The sequence below is a fragment of the Heterodontus francisci genome, chromosome 46 (assembly GCF_036365525.1).
Source record: "Heterodontus francisci isolate sHetFra1 chromosome 46, sHetFra1.hap1, whole genome shotgun sequence".
Lineage (NCBI taxonomy): Eukaryota > Metazoa > Chordata > Chondrichthyes > Heterodontiformes > Heterodontidae > Heterodontus > Heterodontus francisci.
Window position 1 is genome coordinate 10,161,332 of NC_090416.1, and position 21,403 is coordinate 10,182,734.

At 55.2% G+C, this 21,403-nt stretch overlaps 1 protein-coding gene across 1 annotated transcript in view; it reads left to right on the forward strand.

The window, feature by feature from the left end:
- Window positions 1-21,403, forward strand: part of LOC137356791 (tetratricopeptide repeat protein 24) — a 52,761-nt gene that overhangs the window by 23,690 nt on the left and 7,668 nt on the right. The window contains exons 7-11 of the mRNA XM_068022560.1: window positions 8,904-9,010; window positions 14,241-14,404; window positions 17,024-17,183; window positions 18,685-18,767; window positions 20,127-20,181. Of these exons, the coding sequence (XP_067878661.1) occupies window positions 8,904-9,010; window positions 14,241-14,404; window positions 17,024-17,183; window positions 18,685-18,767; window positions 20,127-20,181 (569 nt within the window). The remainder of the gene's footprint in view (window positions 1-8,903; window positions 9,011-14,240; window positions 14,405-17,023; window positions 17,184-18,684; window positions 18,768-20,126; window positions 20,182-21,403) is intronic.

A 21,403-nucleotide genomic window follows, 5' to 3' on the forward strand; every position in this document is an offset into this window, starting at 1 on the left:
ACGCGCCTCACGATGTTTCTTTTTTCCCCGCGTCTTCCTTCCGCTCGGACGGACGCTCCCCTCCCCGCCAGAGGCTGTGAAAACCACAGCCTCCGGAACCGACTGAGCGGTGTCTGTTGGATGTGCGGGGGGAGTGGGAGGAGGTGCTGTGGAACCACTCTGGGCCGCCGAGGTGGAGCTGGCGGCCGGGAGGTTGGGGCAGTTCTTACGAACATGCCCCACCCCCTTGCAGACGTGGCACCGCGCCCCGTCCGAGGTCCAAAAGACGCGGTAGGCCGTCCCCTGGAACTCCACATTAAATTGGCCCTCCGTGTCCTCCTCCCGCGCCAGCTGCATAAATAACTGGCGGCGGAAGGAGTAGACATGTTGGAGGCTGTGCTCCCGAAGACCAAGCCGGACTGGGGTGATCCCCGACCTCACCTCCCCCAGGTGGTGCAGGTGGGGGAGGAGGAGCTCACTGGGAATGAAGGGTGGGACGTTGGACAACATTATCCGATGCGCAGTGGCCCCCAGAGGGTCCACTGGCAGGAAGGTCCCCCCCACAGTGAGCCCTTTACTCAGGGCCAGGGACACCGCCCGCTCGGTCTTCAAAAAGAACACAGCCTTCCCATACATCTTTGAGGCCGCAACAATGGCCGAGGGGCCGACAACCACGGCCATTGCCTTAACGCAGGCCTCAATAGACATGTTGGGGTGGGGATAGCTCTTCACCCCATGGCTGCATGTCAATAATTTAAAGGGTGACGGGGCCACGTGGGCAGCCACAGAAGCTGCAGCTGCGTAGGTAGTAGAGGGCCCCGCCACCGGTGATGAAGGGCTTGCCATGGGTCCAAGAGCTAAACCCACCCCAAATTGTGGACTTGCACACTAAATAACAGATTCACAGAAAAATTTGAAAAGACAAACAAACAAACAACAGGTTAGTGGAGAGGCTGAGGTAAGAGAGGAGAGGCAAAGGCAGGCTGGAAGGGATGACTTGCTTTCTGGAGGTGGTGCTCACAGTACACTTAAAACAAACAGTCTTTGAAGTTGATCTTCCGGTCTTCTGGTTGGGGGAGTCGTCTTCACCTGGGTCAGCTGAAGCTGCCCAGGCACTATCTATCCCCTTCCGTCTGTTTAGCTGGGCAGCTTCAGCTGACCCAGGCTTGGCAATTGGGGTGGGGAGGGAGCTTCCCTGTGTGCTTTTGCAGCAGCACAGACTCCTGTTGAATTGGCAGCCCCACCCCTTGTTGTTCCAGCCACTTGTTCCTCCCCCAACAGTCCAAAGTAAATTACTGGTGTTCAGCACCCACCTCCAGACAAAGCCTTGTTTCCACAAAATGTCCCTTTCTTCTCTTTAATGGAGACTGTTGTTGGAGTTTTCCTCTGCTTGTTGGTAGCTGCTCTCCCTTGCTCAGTGCAGCTCCTCTCTCCACCTCTGCAAACTCCAACTGCCACCAGCACTCTCAGCTGCACCTCGTTGATGCACTCAGGCTCCCAAATCAGTGGGCAGCCAATCCCAGTGCTGTACCTGTCCTGGGAGTGTTTGATGGGGACAGTGTAGAGGGAGCTTTACTCTGTATCTAACCCCCGTGCTGTACCTGTCCTGGGAGTGTTTGATGGGGACAGTGTAGAGGGAGCTTTACTCTGTATCTAACCCCCGTGCTGTACCTGTCCTGGGAGTGTTTGATGGGGACAGTGTAGAGGGAGCTTTACTCTGTATCTAACCCCCGTGCTGTACCTGTCCTGGGAGTGTTTGATGGGGACAGTGTAGAGGGAGCTTTACTCTGTATCTAACCCCCCGTTTTTTTTTTTTTTTTTTTTTTTTTTTTTTTTTTTTCTTTTTTGGAGTGTTTGATGGGGACAGTGTAGAGGGAGCTTTACTCTGTATCTAACCCCCATTTTTTTTTTTTTTTTTTTTTTTTTTTTTTTTTTTTTTCTTTTTTTTTTTCTTTTTTTTTTTTTTATATTTTCCACATCGAGGGGGCCTTTATTCCTCAGGCCCCCTTTATACATTTTTTATGTCGAGGGGGCCTTTATTCCTCAGGCCCCCTTTATATACACACTTATATTTTTAAAATAACTTTATTAAAACAGATAAATAAACAAAAAACTCAAATTAAAATGCCATTCTCGGCGTCGACAATGCACTCCAGTCCCTGCGGTGCCCACCGGTCGCGGAAGGCCTCAAGCGTACCGGCGGACACCGCATGCTCCTTTTCCAGGGACACCCGGGCGCGAACGTAACCGCGGAAGAGGGGCAGGCAATCGGGGAGGACGGACCCCCCAACGGCCCGCAACCTGGACCTGTGAATTGCCACCTTGGCCAGGCCCAGGAGCAGACCGACGAGGAGATCCTCCTCCCGGCCCAAGCCCCTCCGCACCGGGTGCCCAAAGATCAGGAGCGTGGGACTGAAGTGCAGCCAGAATTTGAGGAGCAGCCCCTTCAGATACTCAAATAGGGGCTGCAACCTCGCACACTCCGTATAAATGTGGAACACGGACTCGTCCAGGCCGCAGAAAGTACAGATGGCCTGGGAGTCCGTGAACCTACTTAAAAGCCTATTGCACGGGACTGCTCTGTGCAGCACCCTCCACCCCAGGTCCCCGATGTAAAGGGGGAAGACTCCCGCGTAGAGAGACCTCCATCGGGGTTTCCCCTCGCCACCAGATGGCAACGCGGACCGCCAGGGCGTGTCCGGCCGGCTGACGAGGGCGAGGAAGTGGAGAGTGTGCAGGAGCAGCCCGTACAGGAAACCCCTCCGCGCCGATTGGAATGGCACGGAGGGCATTTCCGAGAGGCGGCTCGGGTTGTGCGGGACCGGCTCCCGAGGAGGGTTTCGGGGCCTGGGTCCGATGAGCAGTTCCGGCCGAGCGGGGGTCAGCTCGGCCGGGATCGCTCCGCACTCCCGAGCCCCCTCGCCACCCGCAGTGAGGGGCGTCCCGGGGGTTTCGGCTACTCCTCCGCCCGCCGGACCATCCCCGGAGTCGGCCGCCCGGACAGCCGAGGTGCTCTCCTCCGCCGGCGGGGGAGCGCCCTGACTGGAGGCGACCATGTTCCAGACTCGGAAAAGATCCCGGTAAAAGACAGGCAACTCCCTCAGAGAGGCGCGGCTAACGGACTCCACCGGGAGCTGCGTGTCGTCTTGAAGGCAGTGACACTGGCGGAAAAAATACGTCGCCAGCGCACACCATCTGGGAGGACGCTCGACGTACAGGTATCTCTGCAGGGTCCGAAGGCGGAGAGTCGCAGCCTGGGTGCGGACGCACACCAGCGACTGACCGCCCTCCTCGATCGGGAGACTCAGGACCGCGGCAGAGACCCAGTGTTTCCTCTTGCCCCAGAAGAAATCGACGAGTTTCTTCTGGATCTTGGTGGCAAATACAGGGGGCGGGGCCAAAGTGACCAACCGGTACCACAGCATGGAGGCCACCAGTTGGTTTATGACCAACGCTCGGCCCCTGTAGGAAAGCACTCGGAGCAGTCCTGTCCAGCGCCCCAGCCGAGCGGTGACTTTCGCCTCCAACTCCTGCCAGTTTGCCGGCCAGGCTTCCTCAGCGGGGCTAAGGTGGACTCCCAAATAGAGGAGGTGCGTGGTGCTCCACGCAAAAGGTGTCATCTCCTCCGGCAGGGAGTCCACCCGCCACTGACCAACCAGGAGTCCGGAACATTTCTCCCAATTGATCCTCGCGGAGGACGCGGCAGAAAAGGTCTGCTGGCAGTCGCGCATCCTCCGCAAGTCAACGGGATCTGTGATTGCGAGGAGCACGTCGTCGGCGTAAGCCGAGAGGACGACCCGCATGGCCGGCTCGCGCAGAGCCAATCCCGTCAACCTCCTGCGAAGCAGGCACAGGAAGGGCTCCACGCAGATGGTATACAATTGGCCGGACATGGGGCACCCCTGACGCACTCCTCTCCCAAAGCGAAGGGGCGCCGTCAAGGACCCGTTAACTTTGACTAGACACTCTGCGGCAGCGTATAAAAGTCGGACCCGGGCCACGAAATGCGGCCCGAGTCCGAAAGCGCGCAGAGTCCCGAAAAGGTAATCGTGATCCACCCTGTCGAACGCCTTCTCCTGATCGAGGGAGAGAAAGGCGACCGACTGACCAGTCCTCTGGGAAAGATGGATCAGGTCCCGGACCAGGTGGATGTTGTCCTGGATGGACCGGCCCGGGACCGTGTAGGACTGGTCGGGGTGGATCATGTGGGCCAGCACGGAGCCCAGGCGGGTAGACATAGCCCGGGCAAAGATCTTATAATCCGTGCTGAGGAGGGAGACCGGACGCCAGTTTTTAAGCAGGCGGAGATCGCCCCTCTTCGGCAGCAGGACGATGACCGCCCTGCGCCACGAGAGGGGCATCTCCCCGGTCGCCAGGCTTTCCCCCAGGACCCGCGCGTAATCGTCCCCCAGGACGTCCCAGAACGCCCTGAGGAACTCCACGGTCAACCCATCCAGCCCTGGGGATTTGCCCCTCGAGAGCTGGTGGAGGGCGCCAGTCAGCTCCGCCAACGTGAGCGGAGCCTCCAATCCTTCGGCGCCCTCCGGGCTGACCTGCGGCAGGTCCTCCCACAAAACTCTGCGCGCATCCTCGCTGGACGGATCCGGAGAGAACAACGCACTGTAATACGTCCGGACCAGGAGGCCCATTCCCTCCGGATCCGTGATGGAGGATCCGTCGTCGGCCAGCAGCTCGACGAGCTGCTTACGGACCCCCCGCCATTTTTCCAGCGAGTAGAAGAAGGGTGAGGCGCGGTCCAAATCTTCCAGGATCTGGATCCGCGACCTCACGTACGCGCCTCGGGACCCTATGAGCTGCAGGTTCCTCAGCGCGCCCTTCTTCTCTTTGTACGCCTGCCACAGGGCCGGGTCCGCGACGGCATGACCGAGGCGGGATTCCAAGTCGAGCACCTCCCTCTCAAGGCGCCCGACCTCGGCTTCCCGCCTCTTGGTCGACCCCTTCGCGTACTCCTGACAGAAGACGCGGATGTGAGTCTTGCCCACATCCCACCATAGCCTCAAGGAGGGGAAGCCCCCCTGCTTCCTTCTCCAGTCGGCCCAGAATCGACAGAACGAGTCCCGAAATCGCACGTCCTCCAGCAGCCGGTTGTTAAAGTGCCAGTACGCGGACCCCGCCCGCGTGCGGAGCGGAGTGAACTCCGCCCACACCAGGCGGTGGTCCGAGCACGGCACCAGCCGCATGGAGGCCGCCGAAACGCGGGAGACGTACGCCTGCGAAATGTAGAGGCGGTCGATTCGCGACCCCCCTCCTCCAGACCTCCACGTGAAGGCGCTGGAGTCGGGATGGAGATTCCGCCAGACGTCCACCAAGTTAAGGGAGCTGATCAGTCCCCTCAACTTCTCCACCGACGCTTGGCCGCGCTGGGGACCGGAGCGATCCCCCACCTCGAGGGTGCAGTTAAAATCCCCCCCGAGGATGATGCACTCGCCGCTATCGATGGAGCTCAAGAGAGCGGACACTTCTTCAAAGAAGCGCGCTTGCAAAGCGCCGGGCCTGGGCGCGTACACGTTCACAAAGTGGAGCGGCACGCTACCCAGGCGAACGGCGAGGTGGAGCAAGCGGCCCGGCACTAGCTCCTTGACCCCCAAGATCTCCGGCTGAAAAGTCGGGGCCAACAAGATCGCCACCCCACTAGAAATAGGGGTGAGGTGACTCATGTAGACCCCACCCTGCCACTCCAGGAGCCAGGTGGCTTCGTCTCCCGGAACGGTGTGGGTTTCCTGCAGAAAGCTCACCGCGTATCTCCCTTCCCTAAGGACTGAGAGATTGTGAAATCTGCGGTGAGCCCCTCTGCTGCCGTTGATGTTGAGGCTGGCTATGGTTATCTTCATGTCAAAGGTACTTAAAACCCGTCACCAACAGCTCACTGTGAGGAGGGAGTGGAAGTGCACCTGGCCCTCCACTCCCCCAGCAACCCATTGAGGAACACATTAAAACGGCGCCTCTCAACCAGTTTCACGTCCGCGCGCTTGCCCGCTATCTTAAGGGCGGCACGGACGGACTGGATGATCAGCGCCAGATTCGACCAACGGTCGAGGGCCAGCTGAACTTTATTGCGGCAACCTCTGCAAGCCGCGAGGAAATCCCGGAGTTCCGCCGTGGGGATGAGAGGAGATTCGGTGGGAGGCACGAGGGACTCCACCACCTCACTGGCGATGGAATCAAGATCATCCTCCGTGCCCCGCACCGAATCCCCATCCTCCTCCGGGTCGTCACCGCCAGCGGCCAACACATCCACCACACACTGTGGGGCGGACGTCCCGGCCGCGCCAGCTGGTCCCGCCTCCGTCACGATCCCACCCCCAGGATCGATGGCGGAGGAGTCCTCTCTGGGTTCTATTGTGAAACTGGAGCCTGTAGGCACCAGCGGTTCAGGACCCCCCTCCACCTCCATCCCCAGGCCAATGACTGGTCCAGGGGAGACAGAAGATCCGGACTCCGGGAAACCAGCCGGAGCCGAGACCGGAGGCGGCGAGAGGAGGCCATCTCCCGCTCCGCCAGCACCCACAGGCCCAGCAGATGGGGCAGCATTCTCAGTTATAACTGGGTCGGGTGTCTCCTGGTTGGTGGTGGACTCCGGCTGGGAGGCCCGACCCTCTGGGGCCTCGCCCTCCCCTTCATTCAGGACACCCGACCCAGTAGCAGTGGCGGAATGGGCGGTTTCCCCAGGCTCCCCCACCACAAGCAGGGCCCCACTTACTCCTTCAGGAGGGGCCTCACGTACCGGGGCCATCCCCTCCCCTCCATCCTGAGGAATAGGGAGCACCTGCCCGGACTTTGCAGCCTTGGTGGTGGCGGTAGGGGGCACCTGAGGACCAGAAACAGGAGGCAGCTCCCCTCCAACAGATGGGCCCTGCACCTCAGGGCCCTGTGTTATTTCTGTGGAGGGGTGCCTTCTCCTCTTTTTCGCACTTGGGCGCGGAGACTCAGAGACCTCCATGTCATCAGAGGCCTCCGCCTCCGCACCCTTTTTTCCTTTTTTAGTCACCCTGGGCCTGAGCCCAGCCCTGGGACAGGTGGATTCCATGGGAATGGGCTTTGGGCTGAGCTCAGGCTCGGGTTGAGTCAAAGTGTCCAGGGGACGCGCCTCACGATGTTTCTTTTTTCCCCGCGTCTTCCTTCCGCTCGGACGGACGCTCCCCTCCCCGCCAGAGGCTGTGAAAACCACAGCCTCCGGAACCGACTGAGCGGTGTCTGTTGGATGTGCGGGGGGAGTGGGAGGAGGTGCTGTGGAACCACTCTGGGCCGCCGAGGTGGAGCTGGCGGCCGGGAGGTTGGGGCAGTTCTTACGAACATGCCCCACCCCCTTGCAGACGTGGCACCGCGCCCCATCCGAGGTCCAAAAGACGCGGTAGGCCGTCCCCTGGAACTCCACATTAAATTGGCCCTCCGTGTCCTCCTCCCGCGCCAGCTGCATAAATAACTGGCGGCGGAAGGAGTAGACATGTTGGAGGCTGTGCTCCCGAAGACCAAGCCGGACTGGGGTGATCCCCGACCTCACCTCCCCCAGATGGTGCAGGTGGGGGAGGAGGAGCTCACTGGGAATGAAGGGTGGGACGTTGGACAACATTATCCGATGCGCAGTGGCCCCCAGAGGGTCCACTGGCAGGAAGGTCCCCCCCACAGTGAGCCCTTTACTCAGGGCCAGGGACACCGCCCGCTCGGTCTTCAAAAAGAACACAGCCTTCCCATACATCTTTGAGGCCGCAACAATGGCCGAGGGGCCGACAACCACGGCCATTGCCTTAACGCAGGCCTCAATAGACATGTTGGGGTGGGGATAGCTCTTCACCCCATGGCTGCATGTCAATAATTTAAAGGGTGACGGGGCCACGTGGGCAGCCACAGAAGCTGCAGCTGCGTAGGTATGAGAAGGCCCCGCCACCGGTGATGATGGGCTTGCCATGGCTCAAGAGCCAAACCCACCCCCAAATTGCAGGTAAGCAAACAAACAAACAAAGAAACCAACTAGGAGGTTTGGGGAGAGGCTGAGGGTACACAGGAAATGGGAAAGACAGGCTGCAAGCGATGACTTTGCTTTTTTTTTCCCCTTAAAGGGTGGTACTCAGAGCACTGTAAACACTTCTGGTCTTCCGGTCTTCTGGTTGTGGGAGGGGTCTTCACCTGGGTCAGCCGAAAGCTGCCCAGGCTCTCGTTCGATCCTGATGTCTCTATTAGCCAGGCAGCTTCAGCTGACTCAGGCTGGGCAAATGGGGTGGGGAGGGAGCTTCCCTGCAACTTTAATGCAACTGCACAGCTCCCTACAGAATTGTATAGCCCCCACCCCTTGTTCTTCTGGCCTCTTTCACCTCCCACAACAGTCCAAATGAAATGAAAGCTTGGTACTCGACACCCACCTCGAAATACAGCCTTTTTCAAAGTCTTTCCTCCTCTGCAGCAAAAGTTGTTGAAAAGTTTTTGCAGTTCTTGCAGTTCCCTCCTCAGCACTCCTTCTCCAGCAGCACCTCCAGCAACTGACTGCAGCACTGTCAGCTGCACCTCGTTGATGCACTCAGCACTCAGTATTCCCAATCACAAAGGAGCCAATCCCAGTGCTGTACCTGTCCTGGGAGTGTTTGATGGGGACAGTGTAGAGGGAGCTTTACTCTGTATCTAACCCCCCGTGCTGTACCTGTCCTGGGAGTGTTTGATGGGGACAGTGTAGAGGGAGCTTTACTCTGTATCTAACCCCCGTGCTGTACCTGTCCTGGGAGTGTTTGATGGGGACAGTGTAGAGGGAGTTTTACTCTGTATCTAACCCCCGTGCTGTACCTGTCCTGGGAGTGTTTGATGGGGACAGTGTAGAGGGAGTTTTACTCTGTATCTAAGCCCGTGCTGTACCTGTCCTGGGAGTGTCCTTGTTTCTGATCTGATATACCATTAACAATCTATGTTGTTCACAGAAATACCTACCTGGATGTTTCCCTCGAACAAACCCGTTCAGGGGGCCAGCTCCGATAACTCCTGGATATACGAACACGCAGCAGTCTCATCGAAAACAAATTCTTCAGTAAGTAAGAGAAAGATGCCACCTCTCGCTGAGGTACAGTTCCCGAGACCCCAGTTACCTTCCCATTAGTGGCCATCGCGTCTGTGTGTGTCTGCACAGTGAGAGTTTTGAACTGAGCAGTGTTTAAGTATGTCCTTAGCTCAGTTGGTGCCGCCTCTGAGTTGGAGCTTGCAGCCAACCCTGATCCTGTCCTTATCTGTCTCACACACACACACCTACAGTCACCAGCGATAGTCGATGGGTTGGAATCGGGACAAAGCAGAGGGAGGTGAATGGGGCAGTGCGATTAGTTTTGATTTGCTGCAGCAAAGGGCTGGTACAGCCACGATGGGTCCAATGGTCTTGTCCTGCCTTGGGATCATCGGCAATTGTATGGAACCTCGGATGATTGGTCCCCATGTATCCCGGATGTCCTGGAACCAGCCTGTGGAGATAATCCGGGTCTATCCTGTGCTGACTGGATTACTAGCAGCTGGATCCTTCTCCACATCGCTTCAACGCAGAAGAAAATCTCCAGGAGAATACTGCAACTATCATCAGATCCCTCGTGTTTTCATTTGTTTATTCGCCATTATCAAAGGTGACTCTTAAAGCTGAACAAGAGGGGGAAATCAAACAGAATTTAATTGCTCAGAAGGCTGGCTTGAGGGGTACAGGGAGGAGCGAGTTAAATGGCCAGAGGAAACCCCAACCTTATTGGCCCTAATGGATCTGACAGATTCCGAATAAAATGTTCTATTTCTTAGTTTTGTAAAAATATTTGTTTGCTTTTAGGCGCTCCCGATTTCATCACCCCATGTCACTCGACTCTGCCTTCTGCCTACCCGCCCTCTCCCCATATCCCTCAATCCCACCTACCCGCCCTCTCCCCATATCCCTCAATACCACCTACTCACCCTCTCCCCATATCCCTCAATCTCATCTACTCACCCTCTCCCCATATCCCTCAATCCCACCTACTCACCCTCTCCCCATATCCCTCAATCCCACCTACTCACCCTCTCCCCATATCCCTCAATCCCACCTACTCACCCTCTCCCCATATCCCTCAATCTCATCTACTCACCCTCTCCCCATATCCCTCAATCCCACCTACTCACCCTCTCCCCATATCCCTCAATCCCACCTACTCACCCTCTCCCCATATCCCTCAATCCCACCTACTCACCCTCTCCCCATATCCCTCAATCTCATCTACTCACCCTCTCCCCATATCCCTCAATCCCACCTACTCACCCTCTCCCCATATCCCCCAATCCCACCTGCCCAACCTCTCCCCATATCCCTCAATCCCACCTACTCACCCTCTCCCCATATCCCCCAATCCCACCTGCCCAACCTCTCCCCATATCCCCCAATCCCACCTGCCCAACCTCTCCCCATATCCCTCAATCCCACCTACCCATCCTCTCCCCATATCCCTCAATCCCACCACCCATCCTCTCCCCATATCCCTCAATCTCATCTACTCACCCTCTCCCCATATCTCCCAATCCCACCTGCCCAACCTCTCCCCATATCCCTCAATCCCACCTGCCCAACCTCTCCCCATATCCCCCAATCCCACCTACCCACCCTCTCCCCATATCCCCCAATCCCACCTGCCCAACCTCTCCCCATATCCCCCAATCCCACCTACCCAACCTCTCCCCATATCCCTCAATCCCACCACCCACCCTCTCCCCATATCCCTCAATCCCACCACCCACCCTCTCCCCATATCCCTCAATCCCACCTACTCCCCATATCCCTCAATCCCACCTACTCCCCATATCCCTCAATCCCACCCTCTCCCCATATCCCTCAATCCCACCCTCTCCCAATATCCCTCAATCCCACCTACTCCCCATATCCCTCAATCCCACCCTCTCCCCATATCCCTCAATCCCACCCTCTCACCATATCCCCCAATCCCACCTACCCACCCTCTCCCCATATCCCCCAATCCCACCTGCCCAACCTCTCCCCATATCCCTCAATCCCACCACCCACCCTCTCCCCATATCCCCCAATCCCACCTGCCCAACCTCTCCCCATATCCCTCAATCCCACCACCCACCCTCTCCCCATATCCCTCAATCTCACCACCCAACCTCTCCCCATATCCCTCAATCTCACCACCCAACCTCCCCATATCCCTCAATCCCACCTACCCAACCTCTCCCCATATCCCTCAATCCCACCTACCCAACCTCTCCCCATATCCCCCAATCCCACCTACCCAACCTCTCCCCATATCCCTCAATCCCACCTACCCAACCTCTCCCCATATCCCTCAATCCCACCTACCCACCCTCTCACCATATCCCCCAATCCCACCTGCCCATCCTCTCACCATATCCCTCAATCCCACCTACCCACCCTCTCCCCATATCCCTCAATCCCTCAATCCCACCTACCCACCCTCTCCCCATATCCCCCAATCCCACCTACCCACCCTCTCACCATATCCCCCAATCCCACCTGCCCATCCTCTCACCATATCCCTCAATCCCACCTACCCACCCTCTCCCCATATCCCTCAATCCCTCAATCCCACCTACCCACCCTCTCACCATATCCCCCAATCCCACCTACCCAACCTCTCACCATATCCCCCAATCCCACCTGCCCACCCTCTCCCCATATCCCTCAATCCCACCTACTCACCCTCTCCCCATATCCCTCAATCCCCCAATCCCACCTGCCCACCCTCTCACCATATCCCCCAATCCCACCTGCCCACCCTCTCCCCATATCCCTCAATCCCTCAATCCCACCTGCCCACCCTCTCCCCATATCCCTCAATCCCCCAATCCCACCTACCCACCCTCTCCCCATATCCCCCAATCCCACCTACCCACCCTCTCCCCATATCCCTCAATCCCACCCTCTCCCCATCTCCCCCAATCCCACCTACCCACCCTCTCCCCATATCCCCCAATCCCACCTGCCCAACCTCTCCCCATATCCCTCAATCCCACCACCCACCCTCTCCCCATATCCCTCAATCCCACTCTTCACCATTATCCTTCAATCCCACCTACCCACCCTCTCACCATATCCCCCAATCCCACCTACCCACCCTCTCCCCATATCCCCCAATCCCACCTGCCCAACCTCTCCCCATATCCCTCAATCCCACCACCCACCCTCTCCCCATATCCCTCAATCCCACTCTTCACCATTATCCTTCAATCCCACCTACCCACCCTCTCCCCATATCCCTCAATCCCACTCTTCACCATTATCCTTCAATCCCACCTACCCACCCTCTCACCATATCCCCCAATCCCACCTGCCCAACCTCTCCCCATATCCCTCAATCCCACCACCCACCCTCTCCCCATATCCCTCAATCCCACCACCCAACCTCTCCCCATATCCCTCAATCCCACCTGCCCAACCTCTCACCATATCCCCCAATCCCACCTGCCCACCCTCTCCCCATATCCCCCAATCCCACCTACCCACCCTCTCACCATATCCCCCAATCCCACCTGCCCAACCTCTCCCCATATCCCTCAATCCCACCTACCCAACCTCTCACCATATCCCCCAATCCCACCTGCCCACCCTCTCCCCATATCCCTCAATCCCACCTACTCACCCTCTCCCCATATCCCTCAATCCCTCAATCCCACCTACCCATCCTCTCACCATATCCCCCAATCCCACCTGCCCACCCTCTCACCATATCCCCCAATCCCACCTGCCCACCCTCTCCCCATATCCCTCAATCCCTCAATCCCACCTACCCAACCTCTCACCATATCCTTCAATCCCACCTACCCAACCTCTCACCATATCCTTCAATCCCACCTGCCCAACCTCTCCCCATATCCCTCAATCCCACCACCCACCCTCTCCCCATATCCCCCAATCCCACCTGCCCAACCTCTCCCCATATCCCCCAATCCCACCTGCCCATCCTCTCCCCATATCCCTCAATCCCACCCTCTCCCCATATCCCTCAATCCCACCCTCTCCCCATATCCCTCAATCCCACTCTTCACCATTATCCTTCAATCCCACCTACCCAACCTCTCCCCATATCCCTCAATCCCACCACCCACCCTCTCCCCATATCCCTCAATCCCACCTACTCCCCATATCCCTCAATCCCACCTACTCCCCATATCCCTCAATCCCACCCTCTCCCCATATCCCCCAATCCCACCTGCCCAACCTCTCCCCATATCCCTCAATCCCACCTACCCAACCTCTCCCCATATCCCTCAATCCCACCTACCCACCCTCTCCCCATATCCCTCAATCCCACCTACCCAACCTCTCCCCATATCCCTCAATCCCACCTACCCACCCTCTCCCCATATCCCTCAATCCCACCTGCCCAACCTCTCCCCATATCCCTCAATCCCACCACCCACCCTCTCCCCATATCCCTCAATCCCACCACCCACCCTCTCCCCATATCCCCCAATCCCACCTACCCACCCTCTCACCATATCCCCCAATCCCACCTGCCCAACCTCTCCCCATATCCCTCAATCCCACCTACCCAACCTCTCCCCATATCCCTCAATCCCACCTACCCAACCTCTCCCCATATCCCTCAATCCCACCACCCACCCTCTCCCCATATCCCTCAATCCCACCTACCCAACCTCTCCCCATATCCCTCAATCCCACCACCCACCCTCTCCCCATATCCCCCAATCCCACCTGCCCAACCTCTCCCCATATCCCCCAATCCCACCTACCCAACCTCTCCCCATATCCCTCAATCCCACCTACCCAACCTCTCCCCATATCCCTCAATCCCACCACCCACCCTCTCCCCATATCCCCCAATCCCACCTACCCACCCTCTGCCCATATCCCTCAATCCCACCCTCTCCCCATACCCCTCAATTCCTCAATCCCACCCTGTCCCGATATCCCTCAATCCCCCCTCTCTCCATATCCCTCAATCCCACCTACCCAATCTCTCCCCATATCCCTCATTCCCACCCTCTCCCCATATCCCTCAATCCCACCTACCCACCTTCTCCCCATATCCCTCATTCCCACCCTCTCCACATATCCCCCAATCCCACCTACCCACCCTCTCCCCATATCTCTCCATCCCACCTTCTCACTGTAAAACTCTCCGTACGACAGAAGTCATCAGTCTGCTGATGTGAGAGGACGGAAATGCTCATTGTAAGTTTTGCAAAGTGTGTCATGGTCTCTCCTGTCTCTTCACCTTTCCTTCCTTCCCCCCCCCCCCCCGCCTTGTTTTGAGCAGGACTGTGGAGAACCAATTACCCTCAAAGCCCTCTAGCTCCAAACGAGCCCAACACATCGATCAACGGGGAGGCCGGAGCCACAACGGATTCACTCCACAAGACCCCGCAGTCCCAGGCAGCTCTGCTGGAGAGGCCGAGCATTCAGTCGCCAATGGTCTCATCGGTAATGAAAAGCTGCGCGCTGAAACTATGTTTATTTGAAACTGGAATTGCTCCTTGATGAGATGGATGTAGTTCCAGGTTTAGGGTTTGAAAACCACCTCATTAATGCTAATAGAATCATAGAATAATACAGCACAGAACAATGGCCATTCAGACCATTGTGCCTGTCGTAAGGACATGAGAAATAGGAGCAAGAGTAGGCCATTCGGCCCCTCGAGCCTGCTCGACCATTCAATGAGGTTAAGGCTGATCTTTCACCTCAACTCCACTTTCCCACCCAATCCCGCTACCTCTTAATTCCTTTAGGATCCAAAAATCTATCGATCCTTGCCTTGAATATACTCATCCACAGCCCTCCGGGGTAGAGAATTCCAAAGATTCACAAACCCCTGAGTGAAGACCCAAACGGGCGACCCCCTCATCCTGAGACTGTGACCCCGTCTGCAGCCGGCGGGGAACAGTTTTCCCAGCGTCTACCCTCGCTTCAACGAGATCGCCACTCATTCTTCGAAATTCCAGGGAATGTCGGCCCATTCTAGTCCATCTCTCCTCGTAGGACAACCCTCTCATCCCAGGAATCAGTCTATGAACCTACGTTGCACCCCCCCCCCCCCTCTAAGGCAAGTCCTGGCTCTTTGAAGGAGGTATCCAGATAGTTCTACTCCCCCTACTCTTTTCCCCATAGCCCTGCAAATTGTCCACTTTTAGCAGAACATTGCAGCGAAGGGAGAAGAGTGGAGAAATGGAGCATGTTGGGGGCTCCAGAAGACGGACGCGGAGCTCCCAAACTGTAACTGTGCCCACGGCAGTAAAAGGACAAACCCTTGGATCGAACTCCCATCAGCCACGATTCAGATTCACCTTCCTGACCCCTGGTGGAAATGTAAATTCACATGCCCGAGTGATCCGGAAACTTTATCCTGTCTGTCGGTTGTCGTCAGCTGTTGCTCAGAGTAGCACTCTTGCCTCTGAGTCAGAAGGTTGTGGGTTTAAGCCCCACTCCAGAGACTTCTGAGCACAGAAGGCTGACGCTCCTAGTGTCACAACTGAAAGAGTGCTGCACTGCCAGTGATGCCGTCTTTCCGTTGAGATGTTAAACTAAGGCCCCATCTGCCCTAGGTGGATGTAGAAGATCCCACGGCCACTATTAGAAGAAGAGCAGGGGTGGGGAGGGTGCCCTGGGGTCAATATTTATCCCTCAAATAACATCACCAAAAACAGATTATCTGGTCATTATCACATTGCTGTCTGTGGGAGCTTGCTGTGCACAAACTGAAAATGACCAAGTTTCCCACATTGCAGCAGTGACCACACTTCGAAAAGAACTTGATTGGCTGTGAAGGGGATTAAATATTTAATGTGAAACAATTTTTAATTAATTAAATTTAAACAATTTTTTAAAAAATGCACAAAAAGCATTTTGATTTCATTTATTCCTTCCCTGGATGTGGGCGTCGTTGGCAGGGCTGGCATTTATTGCCCATCGTTAGTTCCCCTGAGAAGGCGATGGCGACAACTGAGTGTCAACCCCATTGCTGTGGGTCTGGAGTCACTTGTAGGCCAGACCGGGTAAGGACGGCAGATTTCCCTTCCCTAAAGGACATGAGTGAACCAGATGGAGTTTTCGTGACAGTTTGGTACTTTCATGGTCACCATTACTGAGTCTAACTTTCTATTCCAGATTTATTTAATTAATTGAATTTAAGTTCCCCAGCTGCCTTAGTGGGATTTGAACTCACATCTCCAGATTGTTAGTGATCAAAACTAATCCGAGGATTTTGAGTACAAGAGTAGTGAAGTCTTGCTTCAATTGTATAGAACCTTGGTTAGACCGCACCTGGAGTACTGTGTGCAGTTTTGGTCCCCTTACCTTAGGAAGGATATTATTGCCATAGAGGGAGTGCAACGAAGATTCACCGGACTTGTTCCCGGGATGGTGGGACTGTCCTATGAAGAGAGATTGGGGAAACCGGGCCTCTATTCTCTAGAGTTTCGAAGAATGATCTCATTGAAACCTACAAAATACTTAAAGGGATAGACAGGGTAGATGCAGCTAAGATGTTTCCCCTGGTTGGGGAGTCTGGAATCAGGGGACACGATTTCAAAATAAGGGGGAAGCCCATTTAGCACTGAGCTATAAAAACGGAAGATGCTGGAAATACTCAGCAGGTCAGGCAGCATCTGTGGAGAGAGAAGCAGAGTTAACGTTTCAGGCCTGTGACCTTTCATCAGAACACAAATCGTGATGCTAACGTAACTTTCTAGAAGAAAATTAACAGTTGTTAAAAAAAAAATAAAGGTTTTCGTAAGTGTGGTGTTGCTCATTGTATATCATAGGATACAGTGTTGGTGTTGCAATACCGCCTAATGGCTGCAGCCTGTAATTGCAGTGTCACGTGATCTGTTTACATAGAAGGTTCCCTGCATAACTGATTAAGCATTTCAGTGTTAACTGTTGACATACAAAAGCATGAAAGTGAAATTTGCTGCATACAGAAGAATTTTTATTTATTATAGATCTGGATATCCATAATCAATTGAAAATAAATGAGAATTGTCACCCTTCACATTTGTGGAGTGGAAACCCAGATAAATATGCCCCAAATCGTTTCCCCCTCAGAAACAGCGGAGATTGAGAGTGCTGCAGTACGCAGGGAGAATGGCGGAAATCTGCACCCCAACAGAGCAGAGATAGAGGACGACCTTACGGCCATTATAGAGGACGAGGACTTTTACCAGGCGGATAATCCTTACAGAAACATCCCTGTTCAGGCGAACAGGTAACAGCCAACCTGTGGCAAACTCTACCTCTAATTCCCAGAATTATCATGGTCAGACTGATCTTCCAGATGGGTTTTGATCATCGCGCCGAGAGCTGGAGAGGAATTTCCTAGATTTATGCACCCTCCCCTCCGCTCCCCGATCCCAGTTTTGGGTTGGGGTTTTATTCCTGGTTTCTTGCCTGTCCCAGGAAATCACATGCGGGATGGGGTGTCTTTATAATGCACACGTTATGGCGATGGTGTGGGTCAGGCTGGATGGACTGGAGGGTCCTTTCCTGTCCGTCATTGCTCGTATGTCTGCAACGGACCTAAATGTCTTCAGCTGAGTGAGTGGACGGATTAACTCCTCGATTCGCATCTCATCAAAACCCCGGTCAGTCTCTTCATCCACCCACCTTTCCCTTCCCCTCCTCTCCTGAAGGGGCTGACTCTCTCTCTCTTTTTCTCTCTCTCTGGGCAAGTCATTCCACATCGCCAGCCTCATCCAAGTTCATCTGAAGCTACCATTCTTCTCGCACGAGCCTATGCATTGTAGCAGCAGGCATTTCGACCTGGGGGGAGGGCTGGAACTCTCCCTCAAGGGCCCAGATTTGCACTGATCCCAACAGGAGCCATTGGATGTTGAGGGACCCTAGCTGAATGTTTCTTTTTAATCTTTTCGCTAGCCTCGTTCTATAGCAGCCTCCTCTAACTCGGCAGAGACCAGGATGTGAACCGGGCACCTTCAGTTCTGTAAGGATTAGTGCCACGCTTATCCACTGAGCCACTAGTAGGGGAGGGGAGCTATCCCTCTGATCTTATAGATCACGAAAGATCATTGTTAAACATCCTTTTAAAAATGTTCCTATCTTTTATATATGAGAGCAGTAGCCTCTCAGATGTGAGTCAGAAGGCCGTGGGTTCGAACCCCACTCCGGAAACTTGAGTAGATAATCCAGGCTGACACTCCCAGTGCCAGTACTGAGGGAGTGCTGCACTGTAGGAGGTGCCGTCTTTCGGATGAGACGTTAAACTGAGGCTCCGTCTGCCCCTCTCAGGTGGATGTAAAAGATCCCACGGACGCTATTGGAAGAAGAGAGGGTGGGGGGTTGGGGGGGGGGGGGGAGTTCTCCCCGGTGTCATGGGGTCAAGATATTTATCCCTCAACCAACTTCACTTTTTTTAAAAAAACATGATCTGCTCATTATCAGACTGCTGTCTTGGGATCCTGCTGTGCACAAATTGACAGCCGCGCTTCCTACATTAAAACACTTCAAAAAAAATATTTCATTGACTGTGAAGCACTCTGGGATTTCCTAAGATTGTGAAAGGCGCTACGAAAATGCAAGTCCTTTCTCTAGTCCTGTCCCAGTTAAATGTCGTCTTCACACTCTATGTCGGAGTGGCCAGTAACTGGGGCAGCGAGTACAAAATGTGTAAAGGAGCCGTTCAGAAGATGTCAGCGACATGAGATCCAATGGTTACAGTTTCTCATTATTGCCCTATATCTTTTCCCCAGGAACTTAAACAACACATATCTACAGCCAGATCCCATGTATCTGAACAGCCCACAGCTCGGGACCCTAAAGGCTACACAGAGGAGTAAGTAGCATCGAAACCAGAACCGCCCAGGAAAAATCAGGCAGCCCATCACCATTTTAAAAATCTATTTGCTTTCCCAATGGTTCAGTACAGTGTATGCTGAGGGACTGGGCTATCGATATTACCAGAATGATACCAGGCTCGAGGGGCTGAATGGCCGCCTCCTATTCCTATGTTCCTCCAAGTGTGGCTACATTTCATGTGTGCTTCGTTGGCCGTGACTCACTCTGGCATGTCCTAAGTTTGTGAAAGGTGTTCTAGAAATGCAAGTCAATCTTTTTATCGATGTAGATCAGGATAGTCCCAGCTCCGCTGGAGGTGTGTAAACTGTTAAAAGGATGCGTCAGGATAGATACAGAGACGACTTCCTCTGTTGGGGGAATCCAGAGAACGGGGGGAGAGCCTTAAAGTTATCAGCACGAGGTACGCAAAGATCGACTGTCTCTTCCATTCATCTCCGTGGTGGAAGACCCGGCTGGGCTCCTGTTACTTCAGCTGAACTTGGCCTTGGAGGGAGTGGAGTACAGATTCACCAGAATGAGATCGGGTTAAAAAGGGTTAAACTAGGAGGACAGGCTTGTATTCCCCTCCAGTGTAGAAGAATAAGGGCTGATCTAATCGAGGGGGTTTAAGATGATTAAAGGATTCGATCGGGTCGATAGAGAGAAACTATTTCCTCTGGTGGGGGAGGGGAGTCCAGAACAAGGGGGCAGAACCTTAAAATTGGAGCCAGGCCGTTCAGGGGGTGATGTCAGGAAGCACTTCTTCACGCAAAGGGGAGTGGGAAATCTGGAACTCTCTCCCCCCCCAAAAAGCTGTCGAGGCTGGGGGAAGGGTCAATTGGAAATTTCCAAACAGAGATTGACAGGTATTTGTTAAAATGGAACATTACAGTCAAGCCCCGCTCCAGAGACTTGAGCCCGTAATCCAGGCCGACTCTCCCAGCACCAGTACTGAGGGAGTGCTGCACTGCCGGAGGTGCCGCCTTTCAAATAAGACGTTAACCCAAGGCCCCCGTCTGCCCTCTCGGGTGGATGTAAAAGATCCGGCTGCCACTACAAGAAGAAGAATTGGGGGGGTGGGGGGGGGTTGTTCTCCCCTGTGTCCTGGGACCAATATTTATCCCTCAACCAACATCACTTAAAAAAAAAAACTGGTCATTTATCAAATGGCAGTTTGTGGGATCTTGCTGTGCGCGAATTGGCTGCCGGGTGTCCCGCATTCCGACAGTGACCACGCTTCACGGGCTGTAAAGCGCTTTGAGACGTCCTGAGGTCGGGAAAGGCGCTACAGAAATGCAAGTTCCTTCTTCCCTTCTGTTTGAGCTCCACAGTCTACCCACTCTGTCTCCGTCTGCAGGTGATCACTTTTACGAGTCGTTCCAGATGAGGCAGACGCTGGCTGCTGAGGAAGGGTAGGTCTGAACGTTCCTCGTGCCGACGGGAGCTTCCTGGCATTTAGCTGCGGCGACTTATTAGCACTTCGTTTTGGAATTCCCAAATGTCCAGTTGGCTCGGTTGAGGCAGTGTCGCTCCCTGAGTCAGAGGGCCCTGCATTCCAAATCCTAATTTGAGTACAGGATCTACCCTGATTCGACAACGCAATATTCACGGAAAGCTGACCTCTGGATCAGATGGCAAATCGAGACCCCATCGGCCTGTTACACTGTGCAAAGGGAGCTTCATACTCTGTATCTAACCCCCCTTTTTTTTTATTCCTCAGGCCCCCTTTATATACACACTTATATTTTTAAAATAACTTTATTAAAACCAGATTAATAAACAAAAAAAAAAAACTCAAATTAAAATGCCATTCTCGGCGTCGACGATGCACTCCAGTCCCTGCGGTGCCCACCGGTCGCGGAAGGCCTCAAGCGTACCGGCGGACACCGCATGCTCCTTTTCCAGGGACACCCGGGCGCGAACGTAACCGCGGAAGAGGGGCAGGCAATCGGGGAGGACGGACCCCCCGACGGCCCGCAACCTGGACCTGTGAATTGCCACCTTGGCCAGGCCCAGGAGCAGACCGACGAGGAGATCCTCCTCCCGGCCCAAGCCCCTCCGCACCGGGTGCCCAAAGATCAGGAGCGTGGGACTGAAGTGCAGCCAGAATTTGAGGAGCAGCCCCTTCAGATACTCAAATAGGGGCTGCAACCTCGCACACTCCATATAAATGTGGAACACGGACTCGTCCAGGCCGCAGAAAGTACAGCTGGCCTGGGAGTCCGTGAACCTACTTAAAAGCCTATTGCACGGGACTGCTCTGTGCAGCACCCTCCACCCCAGGTCCCCGATGCAAAGGGGGAAGACTCCCGCGTAGAGAGACCTCCATCGGGGTTTCCCCTCGCCGCCAGATGGCAACGCGGACCGCCAGGGCGTGTCCGGCCGGCTGACGAGGGCGAGGAGGTGGAGAGTGTGCAGGAGCAGCCCGTACAGGAAACCCCTCCGCGCCGATTGGAATGGCACGGAGGGCATTTCCGAGAGGCGGCTCGGGTTGTGCGGGACCGGCTCCCGAGGAGGGTTTCGGGGCCTGGGTCCGATGAGCAGTTCCGGCCGAGCGGGGGTCAGCTCGGCCGGGATCGCTCCGCACTCCCGAGCCCCCTCGCCACCCGCAGTGAGGGGCGTCCCGGGGGTTCC